Source organism: Scyliorhinus canicula, chromosome 12 (genome assembly GCF_902713615.1).
Source record: "Scyliorhinus canicula chromosome 12, sScyCan1.1, whole genome shotgun sequence".
Taxonomy (NCBI): Eukaryota; Metazoa; Chordata; class Chondrichthyes; order Carcharhiniformes; family Scyliorhinidae; genus Scyliorhinus; species Scyliorhinus canicula.
The window spans coordinates 137,108,468-137,121,643 of NC_052157.1; the positions used below are offsets into that span (position 1 = coordinate 137,108,468).

At 44.6% G+C, this 13,176-nt stretch overlaps 1 protein-coding gene across 5 annotated transcripts in view; it reads left to right on the forward strand.

The window, feature by feature from the left end:
- The window catches only part of zgc:174895 (uncharacterized protein LOC100126024 homolog), a 31,425-nt gene extending 18,549 nt beyond the window's left edge, over positions 1 to 12,876 (forward strand). For all 5 annotated transcript variants that reach the window (XM_038814794.1, XM_038814792.1, XM_038814791.1 and 2 more), the window contains exons 4-6: positions 4,545 to 4,691; positions 9,762 to 9,857; positions 12,697 to 12,876. In XM_038814794.1, the coding sequence (XP_038670722.1) occupies positions 4,545 to 4,691; positions 9,762 to 9,857; positions 12,697 to 12,869 (416 nt within the window). In that variant the 3' untranslated portion in view covers positions 12,870 to 12,876. The remainder of the gene's footprint in view (positions 1 to 4,544; positions 4,692 to 9,761; positions 9,858 to 12,696) is intronic.
- Positions 12,877 to 13,176: the final 300 nt, after the last annotated feature.

Genomic DNA, 13,176 nt, shown 5'->3' on the forward strand with positions numbered 1-13,176 from the left:
GGACCATAGGGACACAGGACATAGGAACATAGGAATTAGGAGCAGAAATTGGCAATTCAGCCCTTTGAGCCTGTCTGCCGTTCGATCAGATCATGACTGATCTCTTCCTGGTCTCAAAACCACCTCCCTACTTGTTTCACAGATACCTTTAACCTGTTTTTTTTAAAAATCAGAAATAAATCTATCTCCTTCTTGAAATCATTTAAGGACTCAGGTCCCACTGCACTATGGGGCAGTGAGTTCCATAAATTCATCACACTCTGCGAGAAGTAGTTCCTCCTAATCTCAGTTCTAAATCTCCCGCCTCTCAATCTGTATCTGTGACCTCTTGTTCTAGATTGCCCCACAAGGGGGAACATTTGGTCCACGTTTACTTTACCAATCCCTTTCAATATTTTATATACCTCGATCCAATCCCCTCTCATCCTTCTGAACTCCAGCGAGTATAAGCCCATGCTGATTAATCTCGCCTCATACGTCAACTCTTTCATCGCCAGAATCAGTCTGGTGAACCTCCTCTGAACTGCATCCAATGCCATCACATCCTTCCTCAAATAAAGAGACCAAAACTGGACACAATATTCCAGATGTGGTCTCACGAACACCAATTGCAACAACACTTCTCTACTTTTATACTCCAGTCCTTTTGCAAATAAGCACTAACATTACATTTGACATTTTAATTACAAGCTGTACGCATACCAACTTTTTGTGATTCATGAACAAAGACACCAAGATCCCTCTGCCCAGATGCATTTTGAATCTGCTTTTCATTCAATTTGCCTTTCTATTTTTTCAGCCAAAATGGATAACCTCACACTTATCCACATTAAACTCCATCTGCCAAATTTTGGACCAATCTCTTAGCCTATCTATATCCATCTGTAAAATCTTTATCTCCTCTTCACTGCTATGTTACACTCTGCTCTGCTTGCAGATCATTTATATAGATTGTAAACAGTTGAGGTCCGAGGACTGACCCCTGCGGCACCCCGCTACTTTACAGCTCGCCAGCCAGAGAAGGACCCATTTATTCTGATGCTCTGCTTTCTGTCAATTAGCCAATCTTTAATTCAATCTGGCGCTGTACCCCCAAACTGCTGCTATCTCACCTTCTGGTCAGTCTTTTATGGGGCACCTTGTCAAATGCCTTCTGGAAATCTAGATATACCATATCCACAGGTTCCCCATTATCCACCTTGCTGGTTACATCCTCAAAGAACTCAAGCATGTTTGTCAAGCATGACTTACCCTTCATAAAACCTGCCGACACTGGTGGATTGAGCTTTGTTTTTCCAAATGTTCAGTTATCTCCCCTTAATGTTTGTTTCCAGCAACTACAACACAGAGGTCAAGCTAACTGATCTATAGTTTCCTACCTTTTGTCTCTCTCCCTTTCTGAATAGGGTCATCACATTAGCGTGTATGACCGGACTCTTCCAGAATCCAGGGAATTCTGAAATATCCAATTCACCCACTGGCTCTGCTGCCAACTCCCATATACTCACCAGTATCGTCCTCTAAAGGACCAACAATTACCTTAGCTATTCTCTTCCTCTTTATATACTTGTAGAAGCTTTTGGTATCAGTGTTTATGTTTTCTGCTAGTTTCCTTTAGTAGTCCATCTTACCTTTGTTGATTCTAATGTTAGTAGCTTTTTGCTGACCCCTAACGTTCTCCCAATCCTCCAGCTTATTTACCACTAGCTTTTGCAGAGTGTTATGCCCTAGTTTTTGCCTTTATGTCTGCCTTGACTTACCTGTTTAGCCATGGAACGTTTTTCTCCCTTATACAATTCCTCTTTCTCTCAGGAATATACTTTAATTGAGAGATATTCAAGCATAGAATCCCTACGGTGCAGAAGGATACCATTTGGCCCATCGAGTCTGCACCGACTCATATCCACTCACCCAACCACCCCTCCCTACCCCCGTAACCCCATAACCTAACCTGCCCCTGGACACTAAGGGGCAATTTTGCATGGCCAATCCACCTAACCCGTATATCTTTGGACAGTGGGAGGAAACCAGAGCAGCTGGAAGAAACCAACGCAGACATGGGGAGAATATACGAACTCCACACAGACAGCGACCCAAGCTGGAATTGAACCCGGGTCCCAGGCGCTGTGAGGAAGCACTGCTAACCACTGTGCCACCATGCCTCCCTGAACATCCGCCATTGTTCCTCAACTGTCCTACCCTCAATTACTTGTGCCCAGTCTACTTGAGCCAACTCTCTCCTCAGGCCTATATAACTACCTCTGCTGAACGCTAAAACTCTTCTCTTGCTCGACCTTAATTTGAAATTCTAGCATAGTGTGATCACTCCTTCCAAGAGGATCCTTAATGACAAGACTATTTATCAACCCTTCTTCATTGCATAATACTAAATCTAAAATAGCCTGCTCTCTGTTGGGCTCCATAACATATAGCTATGAGAAACAATCCCTCATGCACTCTATGGAATCTCCCTCAAGGCTACCCTTGCCAACTTGGTTATTCCAGTCAATATGCATAATAAAATTACCCATGATTATCATTGTGCCCTTCTCACAAGTCGTCATTATTTCTTGGTTTATGCTATACCCCACTTTGGAAGTATTGCTCGGGAGCCTGCAAATTATTCCTACCAGGGAGTTCTTTCCCTTGTTTTTTATTTTCACCAGACCAATTCAACATTTTGGCCCTCAGTGCCAATAACACACAGTCTCATCCCCAACTTCACTCCCACAGTCCCCTTACATTTTGATTGTTTTAGTTTCCCCTCCATAGTCATTAGACTGGCCCTGCCTTTTCACCCTATTAACCTCTATCTTCTCCTCACATGCTGACCTGCTGCTTTGGTTCCCATTAACCATTATACTTCTTGTAGTTTTACCCTTCCCTTCTCCCCCCCCCCCCCCCCCCCCCCATTTGCTAGTTTAAAGTCTTTGTGACCTGCTTATTTATCCTTTCATCTAGAACACTGGTCCCAGGTTGGTTCAGGTGGAGACCGTCCCAACAGTACTGATCCCTCCTTTCCCAATGAAATGCAGTCCCCCATGAAATGGAACCCCTCTTTCCTGCACCACTCCTTTAGCCACCTGTCTAATTTTCTCATCCCTATGCCAATAATCCAGAGATTATAACCCTTGAGGACCTATTCTTTAATTTTGTTCCTATTTCCTGATATTCTTAGAATTGACAGTGCATAAAGAGGCCATTTGGTCCATCGAGTCTGCACCAGGGACAGCACGGTAGCACAGTGGTTAGCATTGCTGCCTCACGGCCTCGAGGTCCCAGGTTCGATTCCGGCTCTGGGTCACTGTCCGTGTGGAGTTTGCACTTTCTCGCCGTGTTTGCATGTGTTTCGCCCCCACAACCCAAAGATTTGCAGGGTAGGTGGACTGGCCACACTAAATTGCCCCTTAATTGGAAAAAATGAATTGGGTACTCTAAATTTATTTTTAAAAAGAAAAAAAAAAAGAGTCTACAGCAGCCTTTGGAATGAGCACCCTATTTAATCCCATGTCTCCACCCTATCCCCGTAACTCAGTAACCCCACCTAACCTTTTGGCCATTAAGGGACAATTTATTACGACCAATCCACTTAACCTGCACATCTTTGGACTGTGGGAGGAAACCCACGCAGACACGGGGAGAACGTGCAGACTCCTCACAGACAGTGACCCAAGCCAGGAATCGAACCTGAGTCCTTGGCGCTGTGAGGCAACAGTGCTAACCACTGTGCTAACGTGCCACGCTAATTTGCATATTCCACATACAGGTCCTCTTTCCTAGCCTTGCCTATGTACCTAGGCAGCTACTGGAGGAAGCACGCATCCTTCTAGACGAGACAAGAGAAAAGTGGGAGGAAGAACTAGGGACAGAAGTAGGGTGGGGTCTCTGGATTGAAGCACTGAACAGGACAAACTCTACCTCTGCATGTGCAAGGCTGAGCGTAATGCAGCTAAAGGTGGTACACAGAGGACACCTAACCAGAACCAGAATGAGCAGGTTCTTTCCGGAGGACAAATGTGAACGGTGCCAGGGTGGCACGATCAACCACACTCACATGTTCTGGGCATGCCCCAGACTTGTGAGGTTCTGAGCAGCCTTTTTTCAGGCAATGTCCAAGAGTGAGGGTGGAGCCATGCCCAAAAGTGGCGGTCCTTGGGGGTCTCAGAGCAGCAAGAACTTTTCATGGGGAGGGGGGCCGACGACACTCTTGCCTTTGCCTCCCTAATTGCCTGCCGAAGAATCCTGCTCGACTGGAGAGCAGCAGCACCACCTAAAGCTGTGGACTCCCCCCAATGGAATGTATAAATATAACTGGGGGACAAGTGCTGAGCCACTGTACATACACAAGGTGCGGAGGAGGGGGGGGGGGGGGGGGGGGGGGGGGGTTAGCATTGAGCCAATGCTATCTGGGTACTTTGCATGTATTGCTTCCTCCTGACTTTTTCTGATTATACTGTCACCTGTAATAAACTAAAACCCAATTAAAAAAAACTAAATTTTACCAAACACTCATGAGATCCAAACTTGATATTTTGCGATTTTAGGAGCAGCGATAGCTAACCGTCTTGGAAAAGGGTTTTTGACAATCCGGAAAGAGGGTCACAGCTGCGTAGAAACAAAGGGCGAAGCCTACTCTGACTACACAGGTCGACAGAAAATGCTGGAAATGCGCACTGATGTGGTTAAAACAGGTTGGTGTTTGATGAGATATCATTTTGTGTTTTATTCTCGGGATGGGGGTGCTGCTGACAAGATTGGCAAATATTGCAGATCTGCAGTTGCCATGAACTAAATGACTTGCTCGGCCATTTCGCAGGACAGTAGAAAGTCAACCACGTTGGTTTTATACGGCACCTGCCAGACCGGCCAATAACGTCTCGTTTTTGTTCCATCAAGGATATTAACAAACCAATTGCCAGTTTAAAAAAAATAAATTCTGAGTATCCATTTTTTGTTTCCAATTAAGGGTCAATTTAGCATGTTCAATCCACTTATCCTGCACATCTTTGGGTTGTGGGGGCGAACCCACACAGGTACGGGGAGAATGTGCAAACTCCATACGGACAGTTACCAAGGCCGGAATCGAACCTGGGTCCTTGGCACTGTGAGGCAACAATGCTAACCACTGCGCCACCGTGCCACCCAACCAATTGCCAGTTTTTAATGAAAATTTTAAAACTTTGTCATGCCATCTTTTAACTCCAGAGTTTTAAACCAAATTAAAATTTCGAAATTGCCATTATGGGTTCTGAACTAACTTTTCCCAGGTTATGGGCCAAACATTTTTACTGGTTCCAGTGAAATAGCGCACTGTACCCACTACTCACACTGTAATGATACAATCAGGGCACAATCTCAATACAGGAAATGGATAATGGAATTTAAACCTCACAGTTGTATCCTGGACCAATTTCAGCCAGGCGGATGGGATTTTACACAGTTCAAGCGTAATGTTCTTCAACTATTAAGAAGGCAAACTAAAAGGTTTCTAACTGTTGAAGATGAACTATCACCAAATTGTAATTCCCAAATTGACATTTGTAAATTCACAGCTCTAGCCAATAGAAAACCTTGTGTTGGATTCTCCGCCCGCCATGCCATATTTCTGTTTCACCCCACCGGCGGGGTGCTCCGTTATGCCAGCTGGTCAATGGGGTTTACCATTGTGGGGCAGCCCCACGCCGTCGAGAAACCCCCGGGCTGCCGGCAAAACTGAGCATCCCGCCGGCGGAGAATCCAGACCCTTATTTGTGAATGTTTACAAATAGCGTTTGATGAGCTTCTGATCAACCAACTAATTTAAACAAAATCTAAAGTACAAATTAGAAATCAGCCTTGGGTCATCAGATTTGTATGTGAAGTCAAAACCCTTAAGAATGAATTGCCTCAAAATAGTATTCATTTGAATGTGCTTCAAAGTATCATCTTGCATCATTGACTTTGTCTATATATGTGGTTGTGGAACCCACCTCTTCACTCACCTGAGGAAGGAGCAGTGTTCCGAAAGCTAGTGATTCGAACAAACCTGTTGGACTTTAACCTGGTGTTGTAAGACTTCTTACTGTGCCCACCCCAGTCCAACACCGGCATCTCCACATCACAATTAAAATAACAGCAGCAAGCTTTCATGGGTTTAAATAAAGAGGATTATTTATTCATGCATCACCCCGAAGGGCTAAATGTCACATATCACTCACACACATGCACTCACAGAAGAAATATACAGTTCAAGAGAATGACACATTTCTACCAGTTGTGAACAAAAGAATAGTTCACATATTTGGCTCACTGTAGGAAAATAAGCTCTTGCAGAGATTTGTTTTATTCATTCATGGGTTGTGGGTGTCACAGGCAGTGCCAGCATCTATTGCCCATCCCTTATTGTCCTTGAGGGGCATTTAAGAGTCAACCACAGTGCTGTGCATCTGGAGTCACATATAGGCCAAACCAGGTAAGGATGGCAGATTCCCTGGCATTAGTGAACCAGATGGGTTTTTACGACAATTGACAATGGTTTCATGGTCATCACTGGACTAGAATTCCAGATTTTTATTGAATTCAAATTTCACCATCTGCAGTGGTGGAGTTTGAACCTGGGACCCCAGAGTCCTCAGGGTCTCTGGATTACTAGTCCAGTGACAATACCACTATGCCACTTTTTCCTATGTGGACATGGAGAGGATGTTTCCACAGCAGGAAAACCTAGAACCTGAGGGAACCACCTTAAACTGAAGGGCTATGCTTTCAACTGAGAGGAGGAGGAATTTCTTCAGCCAGAGGGTGGTGCATCTGTGGAACTCCTTGCGGCAGTAGGCTGTGGAGGCCGAATCACTGAGTGTCTTTCAGACAGAGCTAGATAGATTTTTGATTAATAAGGGTATAAGGGATTATGGGGAGAAGGCAGGAGAATGGGGATGAGAAACATAGCCATGATTGAACAGCAGATTGATGGGCTGAATGGCCTAATCCTGCTCCTATTTATTATGGTCTTATGGTCTGTTGACGTTTTTACTCCAAAAGCAGCTCCCAGATGGGGTTAAAAGCTGAAATCAAATATCAGGATTATTGCTGGATTCCCTTGAAGAGATGGGCGTTCAACAGGTCACGAAGTTAGACACCTGTAGTTTTTCCCTGTCAAAAGGTCAAGTTTCTTTACAAGTTGGGCAGCACGGTGGCCTAGTGGTTAGCACTGCTTCCTATGGCACTGAGGACACGGGTTCGATCCTGTCCTCGGGTCACTGTCCGTATGGAGTTTGCACACTCTTCCCGTATCTGTCCGGGTCTTGCCCCCACATCCAAAGATGTGCAGGGTAGGTGGATTGGCTATGCTAAATTGCCCCTTATTGGAAAAAAATAATTGGATACACTAAATTCAAAAAGGGGCAGGATTCTCCCTTTTGGGGACTAAGTCCCCACGCCCGCCGGAAATCGGGCTAGAATCACTCCGGACTTTTTCCTAGAAAGTCCGGGGTGATTCTCCATTCTCCATGGGGCTAGCAGAGTCCAGGCGTGCTTCCCGCAGCTCTGGCTGCCGGCGGATGCTGCGCATGCAAGCGGCTTACGCGAGTGGGTCTGCACATGCACGCGGCTTCCCACTTCGGTGTGGCCGACGCTGACATGGCGGATGGAGACAGTATGCCGCGCGGAGGAAGGTAGGTCCTCCTCTGATCGTGATGGCCCGCCGATCGGTGGCCCCCGATCGCGGGCCTGCCCACCGCTGAGGCCCCCCCCCCCCCAGAGTCTGGTTCCCCCCCCCCCCCCCAAGGACCGCCACAATGGATGCAAGTCCAAACTCCCGCCGGGTGGTATAACCACGCCGGCGAGACTCGTTGGAGTTCGGTCCATCGTGCGACGGGGAACAACAAATTTTCAGCGGCCCCAACCGGCGCTGCGTGGACTGCGCCGCACGGCTGGTGTGCGATTCTCCGGTCTGCAGAGAATCGCGTCCCAGTGTCGGAGTGGCGTGGCGGGATTCTCATGCCGCCCCGGCAATTCTCCGACCCAGCGCGGGTTCGTAGAATCCCAGCCAAGGTTTCTTTACAAGTGGACTTGGAATAGAAATCAAGCTGTAAGAAAAATAAAATGTAGCAGTCTTTAGGTTTAAAAAGGTTAGGTTTTTCTGCCTTGTTCGCAGCTGGTACTCTGCAGTGGGTATTCTTTGCAGACTGACTAGTTACCTGGGGTCCTAGAGATAAAACTCATTTTCTGAAGATAGTTTCAGACACTGAAACAAGTGATGCTGTTAACTCAGGGTGGTTTGGAAGTCCAAAGCCATTGCAACATAATAGGAAATTGTTGATGGTCACTCATACCTATTTGTCATTAAGTAGTTTTCTGAAGCTCTATTTTGTTAAATTTTGAACTTGGAGACCTGTTTGGAAGTTTATTGACTTGCCGTTTTGGCTGAACCACAAACAATAGGAGGTGTGCATTCCAGGTATGAATTCATCCTGGGTATGTGCATTCAATGGGGAGGCCCTCCCCCAAGGTTATTCAATGTGGAACTTTCCGGAGACTTGATATATTTCTAAGCCAATGCAGAAATTTCAAAGGTTCACTGACCATTGGCACCCATTTTGTAACCTGTTTTGTGCCAATTTCTGATGGAAAAACAGTTCTACGGAATCATATACTGAATGCAGTCTACATTTAGAGTTATAAATAGGATAGGCCTTAACTGGACATGACATTAGATTGAGGTGATAGTTCAGTTTGTGAGTTACAGGCACCAATTGGGGCTTTATGGAGAAGCGCCAAGCAAAGAATATATAATTAGTCACAAGGGAGATGGAAAACTGAAAGAAATTCCACTCTGGGTTATTCTTGCATAATTCTCACTAGCTAACTATTATGATCTCAGACCAGAACCCAACAGTGGCTAGGAAACTGAACTGAAACCCCAACATTTTAGTTCATTTGTAAGACTGTGGAGTGATTGCATTAAGAAATAGGGCTTTGGTATTTCTAAAACAAAACTTTATTATGAATACAATGTTAAACATTTTACCTTAACACCTGAAAAGAACAGCTTACAATTACCCCTTAACACTGCTACTTAATTTCCCATTAAACTGCTAGAAAAGAAACAGACAGCTCTCAATCTTTCTTATAATCAGCACAGCATAGTGTAGTACTTGCTTTATAAAATAGATTTGCCCTTCTGTTAGAACCCCTTCAGACTCTGGCTGAATATCTTCAAAAAGCTGGTTCACCTGGCGCGTTTCAGCTTCTTCCTTGTCCTCAGACAAGTCTGCTCTGCTTTACAAATTATTACTCTTTATAACTATCCTACTAAGAGAGAATTGTGATTGGGCAATCCAAATTCATCTCCTCTATCTCCCAAAGCTTTTCCAAAACAAACTGCCTCTCTGCATTCCTGGGCTCCACCCAGTAATAAACTCAGCTCCCCAAGTTGAAAATCAAATTATCGCTGCAGACTGCAAAGCACATTAACTCTCCAGGGACTTCCCCAGTCAAACCACATTCATCTGGTCAGTTTACCTGCTGTTCCCTAGAATTTCCCAGGTCTTTTTAAAAAAACATGACCACTGCAGTCAAGCACACTATAACCCCAGGCTTTTAACCCTTAGATTTTCCTGATATTTAGAAGCCAATATTCTTAAAATCGTCCATTCATCACACTAACTACAAATAATTTTTACAGGGCGGCTTCTACTCTCAGTAATGGGTGGTGACTGCTGAAGTAGCAGGGGCAATAATATACTCGCTACCAAAAACAATGCTTCAAAATGTGATTTTAGGTTTACGAATCCTGCTGGTGGACCAGTGGATTGAGACTGGGGGCACGATGGAGGCTGCGATTGCACTCATTGAAAACCAGGGTGGAACTATAGCAGGTAGGGAGAGTAAATAATGTCAATTGATCACTGTCAATAATAGAAAAACCTCTAGCACATCTTTCAACTTCTGCTGGTATTATTCTGGTCTTTTAATCGAACAACAAATGCCACTATCAAAAATGTGAGTGAAGGCAATTTGGTTCAACCTTGTTGAAAGAGGGGTTTTAAAATATTAATCAAGCATCCCCTTCATGAATGTCATGTAAACTTCCAATTGTGCTGTAACACTGTTGAGCAGGCAATGTGATTCTTTCAGACTCCGTAAACTCTGTTCTGTTGAAGGCAATATCTAGTCCATATTGTTTTTGATCTGCATGAGTCGTAATCATGAACTTCAGATTTTCAAATCCATTTCAGGAGCATTTTTTGCAAGCTAATACCGATTTTGTACATCATTTGTTTGTGGAGTGTGTTATTTTAAGTAAATCATTTGTTAACGTAACACATATTGAATAAACAATGCAATTTTCCTCACACAATTGTAGATTCCAGTATTTTCTGGAAAGAAAATGATGGGAGTATGAACAAAATAATCCTAATATCTTGTGATGAATATAGGATGTTCAGATATATTGAATTATATGGAATTGGTGCAGTAAGGGCCAAAAGCCGAGGTTAGTTTGTAACTGCTGCAGTCATGTTTTTTAAAATCCTGGTTTGCAAAGCAGTAGGCTTTTTGGAGACAGATGTGCAATTAAAGAATCGTAAAAGTTGGACTAGTGGAATTTTGTTCATATAAAGAGGGCTCCCTGGGGAGTAAACATGGTGGTTAGCTAGCAACATGATACCGTTAATGGGAGGAACCAGGGGCTGAAACAGTCGGATGTTGTTTTTCAGTTTTGATATTAAGTTTTAGATTTGGATGTGGACAGACAAGCAGCCTCTCTGAAAACAGTGAGTTAAAGATTTGCCCTGTGTGAACAGGGCTGGAGCCATTTCTCAAAGGCTGGCAGGTGAATCAGTAGTTTGAGACAGCCAAGTATCTGCAAGCTGGTTCCTGAAGGATATCACTTTCTCAAAGCAGGGTATCCAAGATCTCTATTATACAAGTATTCCTGGGTCTGTTAATTGTATTTAAAAGTGTTTTTTGATCTGAGGTGGGTGTTTTTTGAGTGGAGATAAAGCTAGCAGTTAGGAGTTATTGTTTCATTGCATTGTTAAACATTGTTTAATGGGACAGCACGGTGGCGCAGTGGGTTAGCCCCGCTGCCTCACAGCGCCGAGGTCCCAGGTTCAATCCTGGCTCTGGGTCACTGTCCGTGTGGAGTTTGCACATGCTCCCTATGTTTGCGTGGGTTTCGTCCCCACAACCCAAAAGGATGTGCAAGCTAGGTGGAATAGCCACGCTAAATTGCCCCTTAATTGGAAAAAATAATTGGGTACTCTAAATTTTTTTTAAAACATTGTTTAACTGGAAATTGTAAGCTATTGGCTTTATGATATGAAACTAGTAATACTGTGTTAGTAATAATGTGTATTTTAATATACCATATCCCTATTTGTACGCGAAATCACTCTTGGAGCAAAATATCCTTTCGTCTCAGTCATGCAAATTATATTAAATATTGGAGTTTCTGTCCAGTATCCTAGAACATGTCAGGGTCTGGTCCAAGAAAGAGGACTATTAAAACACCTGGGCCGGGATTCTCCCCTACCCGGCGGAGCGGGGGGTCCCGGCGTAGCAGAGTGGCGCCAACCACTCCGGCGTCGGGCCTCCCCAAAGGCGCGGAATTCTCTGCACCTTTAAGGTGTGGTTGGCGCCACGCCAACTGCCGGCAAAACCGGTGCCAACGGCCTTTGGCGCCCGCCGCCTGGCGTCGGGGCTGGTCGAAAGGCCTTCGCCAGTTTGCGCATGCGCCATGCATCAGCGGCCGCATGCGCGGTAGGGGTGGTCTCTTCCACCCCTACGCGCGGCGTGATTCCCGCTCCCGCCGATTCCCGGGTGGCGGAGAATTCCGGCCATGGCGGGGGCGGGATTTACGCCGGCCCCGGGTGATTCCCCAACCCTGGGGGGGGGGGGGGTGGGGGGGGGGGGGGGGGGGGGTCGGAGAATAACGCCCCTGGACTCTATCAAATTGGGTTTCAAGGTTCCTGAAGATTACCAAAAGCTTTTTTGTAAATCGTCACATTCCTTGTTAATCTTAGCATTTAGGAATCACAGAGTGACAATAAGTAGAATGTAAGAATAAGAGAAGCAAATAGAACCGCAGGAGAGGGAGAATTAAAAGAACAATGAGGAGATAGTCTATTTAATATTAACTTCTGAAGACATCATTGAGGAATCAGCTAAATTAAGAACTGTTCACCAAATCCGTCAACTGAAAAGCGATAGTCCTAACATGGATTCCCACAGGACATCACTAATAATTGTACCCCATGCAAACTGCTGATCAACTCGTGATTATCCTTCCAGAAGGGAAAGCTAGTACATGGAGTCACTTTGAGATTGTGTTGGCAGACCTGATGTTGGAAAGAGGACTACCAGTTTTGACAGACACAATGTTCTGAACCATGACCCTGGCAGGTTCACAGTATACAAGAGTGTTGTTAATCAGTGACCTGGTTACTTTAGCTCATCAGTATGATCTAGTGGAACAGAATTATCAACGGAATTGGGATTCGTTCTGCTGAGCTTCAAATAACACAGGAAGTTAAGTGGATAGATGTTCCTGTCTGAACAACAGCAGGAAGCATACCAATGTTCTGTCTGGGTAGAATGCATGGCGTTGGCTGAGGAGGGGAAGATAGGACTGCCAACTCTTTTTGGCAGTGTAGATAAGCTATGTTGTCTTTCTCCTCTGTGCAAGTCTTGTAACATTCTTTGTTCCCTTTATAGGTATTGCTGCAATCTGTATTGAGGAAACCAAAGGTGGAAAGCGAATTAAAGCAAAATACAAATGTTCGACCTGTGTCCCCGAGCACCTGCAGCTGCAATTTAACAATAAATACCTAGAGACCTTTAAACCCTTTGAAAAAAAAAATACGGTTATGAAAAATAAATCTGAGTGAAGCATCATTTGGCTCCTGAAGTCTCTCTTTTCTTGATTGGTATACAACAGATGTACTACCATGAAATGTAACTTCTTAAGGAGAGGCAGTATCAATTTCTAACTCCAGTACATCGGACATACAAAAAGTATTTGTCATTCCTCCCAAGTGTTCCACTTACTTACACCATTCCTTAATTCAAAGAGCAGAGATTCAATTTACCTAAAGGCATTTGTCTCCATTACCCTTATGGTGGCTTTAATAGACACCACAGGAGCAAGAGGTAAATGCCTCTGAAAAGCATGGAATGACAGAGATCCAAGCTCTA